Source organism: Rhinolophus sinicus, chromosome 2, assembly GCF_057876585.1.
Source record: "Rhinolophus sinicus isolate RSI-liver-muscle chromosome 2, RSI-T2T, whole genome shotgun sequence".
NCBI classification, from domain to species: domain Eukaryota; kingdom Metazoa; phylum Chordata; class Mammalia; order Chiroptera; family Rhinolophidae; genus Rhinolophus; species Rhinolophus sinicus.
The window spans coordinates 14,535,389-14,554,057 of record NC_142502.1 but is presented as its reverse complement, the minus strand read 5'-3'; the positions used below and the strand labels follow the sequence as shown (position 1 = coordinate 14,554,057).

Here is an 18,669-nt window from a genome sequence, read left to right as displayed (position 1 = left end):
GGAAATATACGGTGAGGAAGAGTAAACACCTTCTACCGCTGCTGGCAAGGTCTAGTGCATTAAAGTGTTACTCAGATCCTGGCAATTATTGTCTAAGAATGTATTGACTGGGTACATAATCGATATAAAAGTGTATGTACTTGTGCATTACCAAACCCATGACCCATCCTGAAGGCACACACAGCTGTGATCTTTGTTCCTTGGCAAAGTCCTCACAGAGTGAGCGAGTTTACTTTGTTCCTTCCCCAACACACCTCTCTCTCCCTCCATTCGGTCTCCTGGCATTGCCCCTTCCTGTCCTGTTTGTTTAAATTCCGGAGTGTGGGACGTGTGTGCACCGTTTGGCATCCGTCTCGTAACCATGTTTTTCCTGACTCCAGTCTTGGTAGCAGTTGTCTGCATTTTGATTGTGTGGATCTTTAAAAATGCGGACAGAAGCATCGAGAGAAGGAACGGGGAGCCTAGAGCCAGGGCTGAGGCGCGACCCTGGGTGGATGAGGACTTAACGGACAGCAGTGAACTCCAGCAAGTGGAAGAAGGTAAAGACACGGGCAACGCTGCTTAGCGTCCACCTTTTGTATTTTTATGATGCGTGCAAGTTGATGGCAGGGCTTTGGAGGGGAAGAAACTTACTCAGATAAGTTTCCTAATCAACCTCTATCGTGCAAACAAATTAGTGTGTGACAGGGATAGACCATTTCTCTCTGGTGGTCAGCTTGTTACCTGCTGGCACCAACTTCCCTTCATTCCTGGATTCTCATTAAAAAGCTGTCAAGGGCTGACATGGGCTCCATCATGTTCTGGTTGCTAAAACCTTTCTGAAGGTTTTGTCATCACAGGCTCGGGTGGCCGTGGTCAGGTTTTGATCAAAAACTTTGAAATTTAAAAAGTGGCATCGATCAAGGGACTTGCTGCCTTTCATTGTGCCATGCCCTGTGGCCACTGTCCTCAAAACTGAGTGTGAATTCAGTCGAGAAGGCAATAAACAGGCAACAATTAGAGAGTAAGAGATGAGCTGATAATAAGGTGTTTGAAGAAGGCGTGAGGGAGTGGTGGGGCAGCTAGGATAAAGGTCAAACCAGGCTTGGTGAATTGCCAGAACGTGAATACAAGGGGCTAGGACACAGCTCAGGTAAGAGGAGCAGAAAGAGCATAAGTATAGGGCTGAACCCCTGGGGAGGTGCCAAGAAAATGGGAAGACTGTGCTGATCAGGGGAAGGAGTGAAATGAGATGGGGTAGGGAGGGTAGGCCAGGTCATGGCTGACCTGAGAAAGAAGAGGAGAGGAGCCTTGGGTAAGCTGAGATTGAGGTTTGTCTGAGGTGGATTTGTGGAATGGATTCAATTTGGAAGAGGCTCAGTGATTATCAGCTGGGCTACTGGAGTTCACATGTGCATGCACATGTGTGTGCGTGCGTGTGAGTGCTCTCAGGATTGAGGGTGGGGCATATTGCAACGCTGAATGACCCGCACAGGGTTCAAAGCCAGGCAGCCCCCTCCCAGGGCTGCCTCTTACTCTGTCCGGGGAAGGAAATCCCTCCTGAATGCCAATTATGCCCAGGTGAGAAGCGCTTCCCTTGACCAAAGGGAAGCTGGGTAATGATTTATTCTGGTAAGGACGGCCTGGATGGCGGAGGAGTGGGAATGCAGAGGAAGGAGTGAGTCGGGGTGAAGTTAAAGGAAGAACAAGAAGGTCTGGTAATTCATTGGCTATTGGAAGGAGAGGGTAAGATTTGGAGGCTGGAAGAGTCAGAAAGACACTATCATAAATGCGAAAGGGAAGAGGGTCCAGTTTAAAGGGGAAGATGAGTGTAGTCTAGGACATTTCAGATTTGACAAGATAGTGACACATTGAAGAGGAAAAGGAAAGAAGAGTCTAGGTGTGGGATCAAGGCCCCAGATTGGAGAATCACCAGCAGAGGGGTGAGACTTGGGACTTGGAAAACTAACGAATTCACTAAGGGGGTATTGATAGAGAGAAGGCTGAGGATAGAACTGGGGTGAGGGGTGCACCCGCTGTAAGAGGAACTGTGGTGGGAGAAATGGACAACAGAAAGGAAGGGATGGAAAAAGGAATACCGGGATAATAATAATAACAATGAGCCCTTGTATGGCACTTACTGTATCCAGTGTTACATTTTACATGTAGTAAATCACTTAGCCTTCATAACAATACAGTGAGGTGGCTACTATTATCCATATATTACAGATAAGGAAGCTGAGACTCAGATAGGCTAAGTCACCTACCCAAGCAGGTAGTGGTAGAGCCAGGACCCAGCCAGTGTGGCTCCAGAGTCCAGGCATATAGCCAGTTTGCTAGGCTGCCTTTCCAGTAGGAGAATGACCTAGAATTCAGGAGGCAGCAGATGGCCAGCAGGGTTAAAAATTCCCTGGGAACTCAAAGGTAATGTGCATTGAGGAAAGGCCACTGGATTTGAAGGCCCAAGAGTTTGGGGGATACAAGGGAGCTGGATAAGGCTGGTGGGGGGTCAGAGACCTGGGGCTGGGCCTGAAGGTTGGGGACACAAAGCAAAGCTATATGGCCCTGTTCTGTTTCTAGGCCCGATTATTCATTTTTCAAAATCCTTTCCCTCTTCATTCTCTATTCCTCAGACAGGGGAATGAATTGGACACCTAGTGGCCCCCTCAGCAGACATAGACAAATGTGCCCTGAATGTAGAGTTCACAGTCTTTTGCTGGAATTTTTGTTTACATAAGCAATACTTACTGAGGTCACTAGGGGAAAACCAACGTTTAAACTTCTTTGCGACCCAAGTCCCAGCGCCTAACCACTGGATGGGTGGACACGGCCTAAGGGAGGTCCCACTGCTGGTGCTGCAGACACTGAAGAAGATATAATTGGAAAAGAGAAAGGATTCCATTACTGAAGAGACATGGAGATGATTTGGATGATGGCAAATAGATACCAGATCCAGCCCATTTTGAAAATTAATAGCAACAGACAAAACAGTAAAATAAGTATCGTAGGCCATTCTAGGGTGAGCTGAGGAACATCTGGGCACCAGTCAGACCTCCTCCAGCTCTGATTCACAAAGAATTTTTACTCCATGTTCCTAGGTCAGAGAATCAGCATGTGTGTGGGCAGGAGGGTGGGGGACTGGAGAGATCATGCTTATTAGATATCAGACACATACTTCCTTCAGGGACCAGTCACGCATGGTGTTCTGTTCCTACTTTCAGTTTCCTGTTTTTCTGTAATGGAAGTCTAAGGAGAAGTTGCAGATTTTTATCTGAAAGTGGAAACCTCAGAATACACCTATAAAATGAACTGAAAATCCTACCCCCAAATTCTCTATTCGGCCACAGATTCATAGAAGTTCATGGAAATGGAAATTAGAGGAAAAGATATAGAGAACACATATCATAAAATGCGTCCACTTTAATGTTGATGGGGATTTTTCTTCACTTAGCTTCACCTGCCATCCAAAAACTATGATTGTCCCAGGTTGTCCCATCACTGCTAAGAAAGACCTGTGTTAAAATTTTTATCTAGTGTAGGTAACAACTAAGAATAAAAATGTTCCCACAAACTTGGGAATGGACCGATTTTTATGTACCCATGGTAACAAGCAACTGTCAGAATAGGTTTCAAAGATACTCAATGGATCAGGGACAGCTCGTCTCAGTAAAAGCTTAGCAAGACAGCCATTCAGTGGCAGCCTCTTGCTTCTGAAAGCTAGACAATCAGGGATGGACTCACTCCAGTACCAGCCTCTCTGATTTGCCAACCAATCAACAGTCTTAAGTAAGTAACACTCTTCCTAGAGATGATGCCAATCTTCTTATAGCCCTTGAAGTCCACCAATCCCTGAACTCCATGCTTCCCAACCAAGTGGTGTGCTACAGTGGATCTATGGGCTAGCAAGAGCCAACTGTTAAATATTCAGGAGATTTGTGGGCTCCTTATTCCACTGTCAGCAGCTTGAAGTCAGGCCATGATGGGAGGATTTATACCATGGAAACTGTCAAGCACAACAAACCAGGGCTCTTTTTTCCCCCCTCAGAGAGCTGATTTACCAGCACATTATTGACAAAAATACTATATAAGGTCAGCATTCTACTGTGTTCACACAGACAGAGCTTGACCAGCATATCTTTCCTTCACTGTAGGAGAAATAAATTCAGCTTCATCTCTGCATTTCATCATCCTTGGATCACCCACCCATTAACAATTTTGCATGGCTAATCTTAAAAGGTTGGTTTACAAAGAACTTAAGGTTTTAGGACAAAGCATAGGTAATTTCAGATGAGAGAAGATTAGGAGGGGGGCAGGACTTGGATGGAGAGATTGTCCTTGACAAGGAGTTTGAGTGGGTCCAATGAGGGAAGAGTGAAGGTCAACATGGGGACACCAAGGTTACCGTAAGATACGAAGGGGCTCAGAAACAGATTATGTCAACGCCACCCAGAATAGTGTTCCTCTCTCCAAGCGTCTTTCCATCTGGATATCCCAGACTCCCCAGCCCCACCACTGCATTTGCCGTGTGAAATAGTCAATCTAGACTGCAGCGAGGGAGGTGAATGGCTGAGAAGCCGTGCAGGAAGCAGAGTGATGGCTGGGGCAGTAGGGAAGGGGGCTGCTCTCTGGACAGGTGTTGAGCCCTGAGGTTTCTCCCATCTCTACTGTCAGAATCTGTCTACTACGAGAGCCGTGTCTCCCTCAGCCTTAGTAAGTATTGCTCTGCTAGGCTCCAAAAAAGTTGCAGGAGGGAACAAGAATGATATGACATCAACGGGCCTTGTAGTTTCATAGCTAGAAAATATTTAGCCCATTTGCAAAGATTTTAAAGTGAAACTGCAAAACACAAAAGAAATTTGTGTGGAGAGGCAGCCAAAAACAGTTCTGGGTTAAACATTAAAGGAGAGAGGTGACCTCGAATTACTTGGCTGTTAAACCTAATTATGGAGCAATTTAGGGTTCCTTGACATTAAAGCAATGATAAAAGACCAGTTGCTTTTGGTGCCAAGAGTCAACCCCAAGTGTGGCAGCACAGGACACAGATTAAAAAGCAAACCACAATAGCGTGTGTTTGTTTTGGAATATATGGGCTTTACAGCTTGAATAAATCCCCCAGAGTGACTTGGCTGATCTAGGACAGAGCCAGGACAACTGCAGAGTTTATAGAAGCTGTTCTCTTTTCTCTTGGTGAGGGCCGCATTCCTGGGGGCAGTCAGGAGGTCAAGAGAATGGACAGAAGTGGTACCTTTTGAGTTCGTATTGGTTCACTGCCCTGAGGATCACTTGGGGCTTTCTCTCCAAGCCTGGCTCAGCCTGCCCCAGGCAGGACGTAAACCTTCTGGCCTGGGGCAGGCTCCAGGAACAGCAGGCCCTCCTCTCCCCCTATTGGAGTGCCCTGCAGGAAATTTGTGTTTAACAGTCCAAACCAGCAGTGATCAGACCATTTTTATGCTCTGCTCAGAGATAATGGGTAGTCGAATAAGGCTCAGGCAGCAGCCACTTCATTCTGCCAGAGGAGCAGCGCTTACCCTGGATGTTCGAAGCTGAGAAATTGCCAAGTCACGCTCCTAGTCTGCCTTTAGTTTTTACAAATGCTGGCTGAATGGATCTTAAGAGTTGATAGCTTACGTTACAATTAAGGAAGTATTTCATGCATTTGCTCATTTATCACTCACTGACTACATAGGTGGCCAGACTTCATAACAAATGGTGTTGGAAGTCTTTATTGACACATTTGATAAAGTTCAGTGTTGGTTCTGATGAAATCTGGGCTCGGTTTGGTATTGACTTCTAAAACGCTGATAGATGTTTGTTGCCACTCCCTCATCACACCTACTTCCTTTTCACTTAGTAACTGGTCTTTTTCAGGAAATGTGTACAGTCTGGGCCCAAACTGCCCTGGTGAGGACAATGTAAGAAGTTTCTTACTAAGAGCAATAAGCAAACCAATGTACAATTTTTTTTCTTTGTCCATATTGAATCTTTAAAGAAATGGGTGCCTGTCCATTGCACAACTTCTGCTCTTTTGAAGTCTCCATTGTTTCAATTAAAAAAGAAAAAAAAAAAAAAAAGAGGAAGACAAAAAAATAAAACAAAATAAAAAAAAATAAGCAAAATGAAAGAAATACTGCTAGTATTGTAGCTGGGTTCTCAGTCCCTTTGAAGTGAGTCCCTCTTTCATGAGTGTTCCCTCCTGCCTGCCTTTTCCCCATCCTCAGATATTTAGGAGTGAAGTGTGTGGGGACCAGTGGGGGCAGTTAATCCTCTACCAGAATTCTACCTGGAGTATCCCAGACCCTCAGGACCAGGTCTTGGATCTTCTTGCTCTCTTCCCTCTGTTCCTATTGTCATTCTCATCTTTATGTGAGGACTCCCAACGTGACATCTTGTCTTCTGGACCTTTACTTTCATACTTGACATCTTCACTTGAGGACTCACAGGCACCTGGAACGTGACACACTGTTGATTCCTATTCCTACTTCTGCCCACCTCTCCCAAATTGTTCATCTCTCACCCTCTTACCTCAGTGGATGGTTCCATGTCTACCCAGGCACCAAAGCCAGCAGTCTGGAAGTCAGCCTCAGCAACCCCCTACCACACACCTTAGCAAGTCTTCTCATCTTTATCTCCAAGATGATTCAATAATCTGTGCAAAGATTAGTATATTACATTGTACCAAAATAGTATAATCCATTAGGCCTTCATTTACTTATGATTCATGCTCTCCCTAAGGATGTAGTCTTGGGGTCCCAGCTCATTACACTCTCTGCTGTGTATGGGCCTGGGCTTTTCTCTTCCTCTTGATTCTTGAAAATATAAAAATGAAAATTCAAGTGTGTAGAGATTAGCAAATACAATCAGGGAAAAACGCAGCTTCTGTGCTTATTTACCTCTGCAGGTTCATATTTTCCCTTTAGTTTTGGTCTGGGAATTTCTTACTATGTTGTCAGCAATACAGTGATTTTAAAAGGACTTCAAAAATATTTTATTTAGTGATCTTAATGGTTTTCAGCTGATGAGAGATTGTTTCAAATAAGCTAGTTCAGGGGGCAGCTGGATGGTTAGTTAGAGCACGAGTTCTCAACAACAAGTTTGCCAGTTCAATTCCCACATGGGATGGTGGGCTGTGCTGCCTGCAACTAAAGGTTGAAAATGGCAACTGGACTTGGAGCTGATCTGTGCCCCCCACAACTAGACTGAAGGACAACAACTTGGAGCTGATGGACTCTGGAGAAACACACTGTCCCCCAAAACTCCCCAATAAAATTAAAAAAAAAAAAAAGCTAGTTCACCATTAACAGAAATTTGCATTTCTCAACTTTGTGTAGGTGAAAAAAAAAATTTTTTTTTTCTTGATTTATAACCAGTCTGGAGTTTGAACGATTGTCAAGATCAGGGGTCAGGATTCTATAGATCTATTCACTTCATCTTTTGTTGGTGTTTTTGAGCTCATAACAGACATTTTTGAGAACTTTATCTCCTTCTCCTCAGTGGCCACCTTATGGCCAAGAGATATTTAATTTGCACTTTTCTTGTTCTTCTTTGCAGACGCGGATGAATGCCAAGAGTCAGAGGAAAACGTTGAACACATCCCATTCTCCCACACCCGGTATCCTGAGAAGGAAATGGTTAAGAGATCTCAGGAATTTTATGAACTTCTCAATAAGAGACGGTCTGTGAGGTTCATAAGTAATGAGGAAGTGCCAATGGAAGTCATTGATAATGTCATCAAAGCAGCAGGTCTGTAAGTGCATATTGGGCCTTTGAGAATATCAGCTGCTTTATTGCTGTGGCCGTATTGGAACAATGTTGAAATAAAGCCTAGAGTAATAAGCTTACCTATAAAGTCATACCCAGATGTAGACTGACTTCCAGAAACATAATGATTCCCACTTTTTACAAACTTCTGACTATTACAAACTTCTTGGGTACAGATGTGACAAGAGTTTAAGATGTCTGAAATTACTCAACATTATAAACTTTTATTAAAAACAAAAGTTTCTGAACACAGTATTATATATTAGAAAAATTTTTCTCTCCCCTCACCTTGAAAACACACACACACACACACACACACACACACACACTTATTCACATTTATTCATTTCTCTTTTTGGAACCAAATTTCTTATACACCACAATGCTCTAATACTATGTTCTAATAAACTACCAAATTTACTCATGTGGATTTGCAAAGTAAATCAAAACAAAGAAAACACATTTTCAATGTAAATTAATATCTACCCAAGGGAAAAAAATGAGAATTCTAGAAAAAGAGATATAAGGAAAAGCCCCCTAGTTGAGAATCTCCTCTACTTGGAGTCGTAGCCATATGTAAGTCACAGTTAAGTTCATTTGCAGAAATTATTGCATGACCATTGTAAATCCACTGCCCAAGTTAAAAAGAGCAATAATAAAACATTTCATTTTAATTAAGAATACAAATGCACTAGATTCTTGAGTCTTTAACTATTAGTAGTTACTAAATTTCTTCTGTGTGTATATTGTATCTGTGTGTGTGTGTGGGTGTGGGTGTGTGTGACATTCTGATAAATTTGGCATCATTGAAAATATCAGGGAACAATTTATTTCTTATGTTAGTGACACAAATATTTAGTGGACAAACAACACGGGTACAAAGTGAACTGGAATCACTCTGCTCAGAAATTTGGGCTTTATGTCTAGGTTTTGACTTGCATTTTGCAATTCAATCATGCCCTCTCTCCCATGGGGAGTGATGCGTGGCAAACAAAAACCCCATCGAGACAGGTAGACCTGAGCTCCTCATGTAGAACTTATGCCACTAAATTACTCCCTAGGAAGAAAGGAATAGTTGCTTGTGAAATATACCCTCAGAGGGTCACTGTGGTCTGCTGCTAGGAATAGCAGGCCATCTCTAGGTCAGAGGGATGACATCCAGATCAGAAGCGGGCCGAAGCCATGGCTGGAATCTTCAAAGGAATTCTAGCTGCCTGGGCACCAAGCTGCACCGTGAAGCTTTGTCTGGGACACTGGGACGGATAGAGGTATAGGCTGAGTGTTCCTGAAGCCTGTGCTAGTTGGAAGACACACTGTTGTGTGTGTTGAGCACCCAGGGCCATGAGTTCTTGTGTGTCCCCAGCGAGACCACCAACCCCACAGGGTCACACTCAGAGCTTTGATATCGGTACTAAACAATGTATAGTTTGGTTGTCTTTTGAGAAGTGTTTTTAAAACAATTTTACCATTTAAAGTTTACCATTTCCAATAACCTTCATGACTTTATCTTTTTTCAAGAATATCAAAACAAATGACATTTTCGAGACATTGGGCTGTCAGAATTTCTCCTCTGCGGTCCCTCAGTGGTCGAGGTACAGTTGCTTAAGGACGTTTTATCCCATATACTGAGAGAAGTAGTGATACATTCCCATAGCCTAGAACTGCTGGCCTGGCCCTCAGGTAGTTGGTGTGGAGACTCCTAAAGTGACGCTGAATGAAAAGGCGCCGGCAGCGACACGCCAGCCTCTACTGCCAAGCGCTTCGTTTGTCAGATGATGTAACTTCATTTTGAACACATATGAGTTATTATATTTATTCTGAATTAACAGTCTCACATTGTCCTGCAGTTTTAATTTCTCATTTCCATTTAATGGGTAACAGGAACAGCCCCAAGCGGGGCCCACACAGAACCCTGGACATTTGTGGTGGTGAAGGACCCAGACATGAAGCACAAGATTCGGGAGATCATCGAAGAAGAAGAGGAAATAAACTACATGAAAAGGATGGGACATCGATGGGTTACAGACCTGAAGAAATTGAGGTACAAAATGGTGGGAATAAGGGATGTTTGGCTTAGCTTCTTAAAAATGAAATAACTATGACTTCAGTTCCCTGGTTTGGTTGTAGATGTTAAAACGTTTGATTCTACCTCCGGGAGGAATCATGGAAGTTAAGTCAAGCCTCGCCACTGTCTTGCCTTGAGCCCAGGTATTGTAGAGTGATTAGGAAAGCTGGCTAGAATCAGGTCTGGGTTTAAACCTTAGCTCTGCTTTTCCAGTGGCAAGACCTTAGGCATTTATTTACTCTTTCTGAGCATATTAGTCTAAGATCTCCAGAGAAACCGAATCAATGGCAAGAAAGAGAGAGAAACAGAGACAGAGAGAGACAGAGCAAAAGAGACAGAGAAACAGAGAGAAACAAAGAGAGAGGGAGAGATTTATTATAAATAATTGACTCACGTGATTCAGGAGGCTGGGAAGTCTCAAGATCTGCAGTCAGCAACCTGGAGACTCAAGAGAGTCGATGGTGTAGCTTCAATTCAACTCAGAAGGCCTGAGAAACACGACAGCCAATGGTGTAAGTTACAATTCTACTTTGAGTTTGAAGGCAGCTCATGATGTCCCAGTTCAAAGACAGTCAGGCAGAGGGAACAAATGCTTCCTTCTTCCACCTTTTTGCTCTGCTCAGGCCTTTGGATTAGATGGGGCCCACCCACATTGGGGAGGGCAATCGGCTTTACTCAGTCTACCGATTCACACGTTAATCTCACCCGGAAATATCGTCACAGAAACACCCAGAATAATGTTTAACCAAACATCTGGGTGCCCCGTGGCCCAGTCAAGTAGTTGCATAAAATTAACCATCACATTGAGCTTCTGTTTCTTTCACCCAAAATGATGTTAAAAACTTGGTGTCAGGCTTATAGAAGATAGAGGCTAAGAGTAGGGCCTCCAAAGCTAGAGTGCTTGGGTTCAAATCTGAACTCTACCACTAATTAACTTCTCTGTATGTCAGTTTCTTCATCTGTAAAATGGGAATAAGTATAATATTTACTTCATTATGAAAATTAAATGAGTTTATAAGGATATAGAATTGTGATGCCACATAATAAGTGCCATGTGAGTCTTTGGTAAATAAATAGACTCCAACCCAAGTAATAACAAATCAAACTTTGAGAACTTATTTCACTGTTCTTCCACCTGGAACGTAAGATTGTGAACTACCTTTCAGGATCTTGAGTGAAGTAAATTCCATATCGCTAAAGTGATCAGATCTTCCAGGATCTTACTCAGCAGCCTTTAGTGTTAGTACATGTCTAATAAAAGTACAAATTTAGTACAAGCACATTCTCCATTAGGCATCAGTAACTTTGTGGCCTTCCTCATCTCCAAGAAGAAAGTGGAGTAGAATTCTGTGTGGACTAGTTTTACTCTGGTGCCTCAGTGTACTAAGGCAGGTATGTGCCCCAGAGAACAATGTTTTTCCTAAGATACTTAAACCCTATCTTAAAAAAAAAATTTAAATTAACTGTATTAGGGTAACAATGGTTAATAACATTATATAAATTTCAGGTGTACAACTTTATCATACGACATCAGTATACTCTATTGTGTCCTCACCACCTGACGTCTAGTCTCCTTCTGTCACCATATATTTGATGCACTTTACACTCTTCATCCTCCCCTCTATCAAAATTGATGTCTTATGGAGTTGTAACTTGTTACCATGTTCCAGAACAAGTACAGGATATTAATAATGAATATAAAAATCTTATTGCATATTTGCGGGGAAACAATGGGATGGATAAAAGATAACTTGAATTTCTCCACTGAGAAAGATGTTGTGCTCTGGGAGTGCACAGTACTTACAAATGCTGTCAGTCCCATCACTTTCCCCCACGAAGGCAAAATTAGCTGTCTCTCATCTGTGTGCTCAAAGCACCTAATATGCACCTTCCCTGCATCTAAAGGAGCCTTTACCACGTAGTATTTTAGTTATTGGTGTACCTTTCTCATTTTATAGACCACATTTCAGAAATTTTTGTCGTATACCAAGACATTCTTGAGAATCCAATTAAAGTCATAGACTTTGGCTGCAGAAAATATGTGTACACACACACATATACATAAAAACCCTACGGATCCAGGAAACTCCAGCTTAAGAAGCCTTATATTATACCATCTAGCTTAGTGTTGATGCATAGTAAATAACTGAAGAAATGTTTGGTAAATTGAATAACAAGTGAACGTATGTACTGGCATCCTGTTTGAGTCAATTATGAAATCCATAGCTGTTATTAAAGGCTTCATATATAACCTGGATCCAACCGACATGTCAAACCTTATCTTTTCCTGCTACATGGAGTGAGCCCTCCACCCCAGGCAGAAGATGCTTCTTACCTTTCTCTTAACAGGCCTATTCGTTGCTGTCTTTTTATTAGTTTTAATATGATGTCATAATAAATTCATAAAAATTGAACAAAGCCAAAACATTAGATATCAATGTGTGCCTAGGCAAAATAAATAAGTACAAAAATTGTTAAAAATTACTAACTTACCTTCAAACTAGGTAAATTGCTTAATCTTCATGTGAATTTAAAAAAAATTTTAAATTATTCACTGTAAAATAATGTTAGTAGTAAAGATAATACCAGCTAACGTATACGTGGTGCTGTGTACTAGGTACTACTCTAAGCACTGTATCTATTTTGATTGATTTCATCCTCACAATAATTGTATCAGGTGAGTGTACAATATCATACGTACATTTACATATGAGGAAACTGAGCCATGAGAAGTAGCTTGCCCAACATGGCATAGCTAGTTGACTCCAGAGTTTATCTTCTAACCCATTAACAAGCTCCCTTTCTGTAAGTAGAAAATAATTGATGACAGTTGAGCATGACTAAGCATATTGCGGTGTGGTAAAGTAGGTCTGAAAATGTGACCTGTAGAAGTGAATAATGTATGAAGAACCATAGAAAAATACACAAGTGAGTTTAGTGTGTTTTAAAACAGTGAAGCATAATAAGGCTAAAAATGAAATGAATGATCTCTTGCTACTTAATGACATATCCTAAAAAAAATTCCGATATATAATATGACATGAGTATCTTTTCTTTTGTATATCTGTGTCAGAATGACGATTTGCCAAAATGGATGGGATAAGGTAATAGAATAGAGAAAAGTATGCTGCTAGCTGGAAAACCAAAATGTAAGCTCAACATTCATAACTCACATGAATTATCTCCCACTCACACAAAAGTTCCCTTTCTTTTCTTCGTAACTGGGCTAACAGTGTTACCAAATGCGCACCTATAATTTTGGTTAAACCTCACCATCATCTTTTTCTCCTCTCTTGCACACTCTGGACTAGATCTGTCAGTTTCAGCCTCTATACCTCCCCTAAGTGCTCCTGGGCCATTGCCATTGTCCCTTGTCTGATCCCCCTTTGAGCTGGTCCATTGTCCACACAAACTGGCCTCTTCCCGAAACAGAGAAACAGATCTGATCATGAGATGCTTCTGCTCAGAAGCTAGTGGTCACTCTCCATTACCTACCAAATGGAGTCCAGGACCCTGCAAAATCTGCATGTATCCTGCGACCCGCTGTGCACCACCACACACCCCGTCTTCCAGCCTACCAGGCTTCTGGAAATTCCCTGACCCACCAAGCCTTCTCCATCCTGTCTCTGCCTTTACTCATCTCCTCACTAGGATGCCCTCCCCAGTGGCCCCTCTCCACATGGTCTTCAATGGCCCACCACAAGGGGAACTTTGGAAACCTTCTTCTAATCTCCTCATTCAAAATTAACATTTAGTTTTGGGGGCTTCTAATGTACTTGGCTTATATTCTTTAATAGCACTTACCAGGTTTTATTTTGCTTAGTCAGGCTTGTTGCCCTCTGGATTATAGGATCCATGTTGGCATTTCTCAGAATTTCTGGTGCCTTGCCATACTAGGCCCTTATTAACGCCTGTTTATTGACCTCAGGTAGACATGACACAGACAAAAATGCTGCTCTTATTCAATTTAAATATGAAAGACAAGTAAATGTGTTTTGTTTTCAATGTAAATAAGCTAAGACAGTAAAAAGAGAATAAAAATCATTAAGAGCAAATATTCTCTATAATATCTTTTTTCCCCCTTCAGAACCAATTGGATTAAAGAATACTTGGACACAGCTCCTGTTTTGATTCTCATTTTCAAACAAATATACGGTTTCGCTGCAAATGGCAAAAGGAAGGTCCACTACTACAACGAGATCAGCGTTTCCATCTCCTGTGGCATCCTCCTGGCTGCCCTGCACGTATGTCACCCTCCCACCAGCCCAAGAGACAGAATTGATTCTTGAGGGCCAAATGGTGGCCTTATTTACAAACTTCAGTTGAGTTTCTAGTTCTAAATTGTTTATCTAAAGTTGAAATCCTAAGGAAGGTAACTGATGTGAAAACTGACTCAGGAGAAATGCAAATCAAAACCACAATGAGATACCATCTCACTCCTATCAGAATGGCTATCATCAGTAAATCAACAAACAATGTTAGTGAGGAAGCAGATAAGTGGGAACCGCTGTGCACTGTTAAAAGTTGGTGCAGCCACTATGGAAAATGGTTTGGAGGTTCCACAAAAATTTAAAAATAGAATTATGTTATGACCCAGCAGTTCTACTTCCAGATATTTACCCAAAGAAATCCAAAACACTAATTTGAAAAGATATATGCACCCCGATGTTTAATTATTCACAGTAGCCAAGATACGGAAACAACAGAAATGCCCATCAATAGAGGACTGACTAAAGACAATGTAATACATACAAGGTCTGACAATTAAGTTCGTGAACTTGTTGCAACGATGTTGCTAACCTTTGTTGATAGCAGAGGGATTATTCATTATGAATTTGTACCAACTAGACAAACAGTTAACTAAGTTTACTATTTGGAAGTGCTGAAAAGGCTGCAAGAAAAATTTAGACGACGTGAACTTTTCGCCCACAATTCATGGCTCTTGCATCACGACAATGCACCAGCTCACATGGCACTGTCTGTGAGGGAGTTTTTAGCCAGTAAACAAAGAACTGTATTGGAACACCCTCCCTACTCACCTGATCTGGCCCCCAATGACTTCTTTCTTTACCTGAAGATGAAGGAAATATTGAAAGAAAGACATTTTGATGACATTCAGGACATCAAAGTTAATACGACGACAGTTCTGATGACCATTCCAGAAAGACTTCCAAAGTTGCATTGAAGGGTGGTCTAGGCGCTGGTGTTGGTGCATAACTTCCCAAGGGGAGTACTTCAAAGGTGACCATAGTGATATTCAGCAATAAGGTATGTAGCACTTTTTCTAGGATGAGTTCATGAACTTAATTGTCTGACCTCGTATATATAGTGGAATAATATTCAGCCATAAAAAAGAATGAAATCTTACCATTTGCAACAACGTGAATTGGACCTAGAAGGTATTATGCGAGAAGTGAAATAAGTCAGACTAAGAAAGACAAATACCACATGATCTCACTTATATGTGGAATCTAAAGAACAAAATAAATGAACAGACAAAACAAAAGCAATACAAATAAATAAATAGATAGATAGATAATAAATAAATAAATAAATAAATAAATAAATAAATAAATAAATAAATTTACTCTGGAAATCCTGTTGGGTGAGTATGATGGTTCAACAAGCTGGAATTCTTCCTGGAAATTCAATTGAAACATCATTTCAGGGTCAGAAAAGTGGCTGTTGTGTTTGCCTTCATCTGTAACGATATGAAGTGCAAGGGTATTGACAGACACACATGAAGAGCTGCAGAGGTTGGAAGTTCCAGGGACCGGTTTCCTCTCTGTGTTCATTATCGTCTGAGCCGATGGAATGATTAAAAAGCTATAAGGAGGATTCTGTCATAGAGCGCCTTCCCTGAGAAGTTCAATTTACATTGTATTGCATTAGAAAGATGTCCATGTGCTTTTAAAAATTCCATCTACATAGTAGCTAGAGCAATGCTGACCATGAAATAGAGCAGACTGAGGTATGTCGTTCACATGATTCCCTCAACAAATGTTGTCTGAGCTACACCTAGTGACAGATGCTGGGAGGCTCCAGAAATAGTCATCTCAGGAACTGTACATTCGGTAGAGGACTGGGGCCTGGGGTGGAAAGAGTCTGAAAACACATAAAACAAATAAAGCAAACAAGACTATAAGAGTGGTGATCACACTTTCAAGGGACAGTTGATTCCAAAACACGGTGTGCTTCTTCACTATTCAAAGTTGGCATGCTGAAAATACCTTGCAACATACAGTCAATTGTTACACAGAAGAAGAATGGATTACTTGCAAACTTGTCCTAAAGAGTCTGGTATCTTACTTTTTTTCCCTGATTCTGTACGTGAATAAATAATGGAATCACGATGCCACGTCAGACCGCAGGGCACTTCCATTCATCTTAGGGTCCCGAAAGAAGCGGGTTAGTCCTGGAGCGAGCTCAGTTAACAAACTGGCTTCCGTGCCTTGGAATCAGCAGCAGCATTTTTATCACTGTAGTGTTGAGTTTGCTGCCCTCTAGCGTTCCATAAGGCACAATTCTGAGTGTAGGTCATGATTTGTGAGGGAGGAAAGAGAATTCTTCCTGAAGCCCCTATCTGGGCAGATTGCATAATGACTGGAGTTGTGCAGGACTGTCAAAGCCAGTTCCAGAAATTTCTGCTCTGGTTTGGCAGTGTCGATCTGATTGGAAAAGCGGGGGGGGGGGGGGGGGGAAGAGGGCCCGCAGGGGAGGTGTCTTGAAGGGGAGGTGTCATCTAATGATTTATATTAGATATTTATTATCTGGAGGGGCTTTGAGAAAGTTTAATGAAATATTTCCTCTACTCCAACGTATCTCCTGGCCATTGGTCCTCTATCACTGGATGTCAGTATTTTCAGCTGGGGATGATACTCTGCCTCCATGACTGGATATAGAATCATGTGCTTTTGAAAGCCTGTTGTTTTTTGAATCATTCCTTTGGTGTAGTTGGATTCCCCAAATTTCTTTCCATGAAATAACCATTCCTATTTCTTACACATTAATGAAAAATAAGACCACTATTTTTCTTTCGAGAGTCTTCCCTTTTGGTTAAAAGATAGTGGTGTCTGGGAGGTTGAGGAGAGAGCAGGCAAGATTCAAGACACTCCTTGCCCGAGCTGGCAGCTTCTTTGCTACCCAACTTCAGGGAAATGAAGGAACAAGCAGGCCTAATAGGGACGAGAATGTCCCCAGGCTGGAAGCTGAGCCGTGACTTTGCCTGCTGACTTTAAAACATGTTCTTTCTCTCTCCCGTTTTAGAATGCAGGACTGGTGACGGTCACTACCACTCCTCTTAACTGTGGCCCCCGTCTGAGGGTGCTCCTGCACCGCCCCACGAATGAAAAGCTGCTGGTGCTGCTCCCCGTGGGGTACCCCAGCAAAGAGGCCATGGTGCCTGACCTAAAACGGAAACCTCTGGATCAGATCATGGTGACGGTGTAGGCAGCAGAGCAGCAGGAAGACGCTGGAAGACCATGCCCCTGCTCCCCACTCCTGTTCCTCTTGGGTCCACGGGCTGCTCTTCTTCTGGAGGTTAGTTGTCCCCTGCACTCCATTTCACAGGGGGTGGCCACTCTGTATGTCAAGAAACTTACCACATTCTCCGGCACTTTGAGTCTGAGATGCCTGCTTCTGGTAGACAGGTGTAATTAGGTGAACATACAGAATAAGAGATGTACAGGTACGTTCTCTTCTATTTCTCATCCGCTGGAGAAATACATTAAAATTTTACTAAGAATGTGCTTCGGTTTTTAAGTTATTTAAATTGTCCCAGAAAAATCGCTGGTGATTTTTTTCTTTTGCTTTTAAAAAACTCATATAGAGAAAAGAGTCATCAGAAAATTGAATGTAGTCCCAGGAATTCAGCTTTGTGACGATTTTTGAATTTAAACTTAGACTAATCAGATGGCCTTCCGCCCATGAATTTCTGGTGGTTTTTAGGCAAAGGATGTGCTTTTGAAAGATACTCTTTTACTGGACTTCATGGATATTCTGCCAGTTTTGAATAAGTAACCATGGAAATAATTAAAATGTCATATTCACAGAGCACAACAGTGCATGCTTAAGTAGATGGGTTGAATTGGCAACCATCTGAACATATAAATGGTTAGTTCTACTCTCCAGTGGCGTGTTTTAGCTGGCTCACCCCAGCTCGTGGAAACTGACTCTTAAATATTCAGGAATTTTGTGAGCCAGTTATTAAACCATTTGCAGACTGAAATTACCTGTGGTGGGGGTGTTTACACTACCGAAATTGGCAGACACTACATCTCACGGCTTGTTTTCTTTTCCTTAAAGAGAACTCTTTTCCATCCTCAGCATTAACCGTGTCTCCTTTGTTTTCTGCTCTCCCCAACGAAACACACTTATCCTGTCTCTCCAGATGGCAGAGAGCTCTTCAGGTCACAAGGTGCTAGAATGGGAATGCCAGACCTAGTCTTTCACCTGTCACATTTTGTCTTTCCTTCCTGGGGGACTTTACACACAGGCACACACATAGCTCAAACCATTGTTCATCAATTCTGCTCAAGAAACTCTACTCGCCTCTTTGTCCGCTCCCACTGTACTGTCTCTTTTCTCATCTGCTTTTTTTTTTATATATATATACTTAGTTCCCTCAAGAAAATCTCTCCTGCCTCCTTTCATTCCGCTTGTGAGTCTAACGATTGCAAGAAAAGCCCTAGTGTGGCTGATGAGTCAGAGCTGGTGACAAATCTGTATCAGAGAAAAGAAAGACTTTTTTTAACACTGCATATTAAATACCACAAGGACCTGTGCAACTTCTGCAGTCCTTTGAAATACCTAGAAATCGCTTTTAGAATCTTCAAAATCTTCCCTCTATATCTTATTTTTCTCTAAAC

General features: G+C 42.0%; 1 protein-coding gene and 1 long non-coding RNA gene across 3 annotated transcripts; one reads left to right on the top strand and one right to left on the bottom strand.

The window, feature by feature from the left end:
• The first annotated feature begins 235 nt into the window (after window positions 1-235).
• Window positions 236-17,550, top strand: IYD (iodotyrosine deiodinase). Of its 2 annotated transcripts, XM_019735401.3 has the most exons (5): window positions 236-539; window positions 7,528-7,719; window positions 9,619-9,778; window positions 13,890-14,046; window positions 17,069-17,550. In XM_019735401.3, the coding sequence occupies exons 1-5, from the start codon at window positions 362-364 to the stop codon at window positions 17,249-17,251; spliced, it is 870 nt and encodes a 289-aa protein (XP_019590960.1). In that variant the 5' UTR covers window positions 236-361; the 3' UTR covers window positions 17,252-17,550. The 2 variants fall into 2 exon arrangements, with proteins under 2 accessions (XP_019590960.1, XP_074189804.1); XM_074333703.2 differs by lacking the exon at window positions 236-539 and having other exon boundaries at window positions 7,529-7,651.
• LOC141571722 (uncharacterized) lies at window positions 5,589-11,181 on the bottom strand. Its single transcript, XR_012496797.2, has 3 exons — window positions 10,197-11,181; window positions 6,502-6,625; window positions 5,589-6,423 (listed from the first exon to the last, which is right to left on the bottom strand). It is a non-coding gene; the product is annotated as an uncharacterized LOC141571722 (long non-coding RNA).
• Window positions 17,551-18,669: the final 1,119 nt, after the last annotated feature.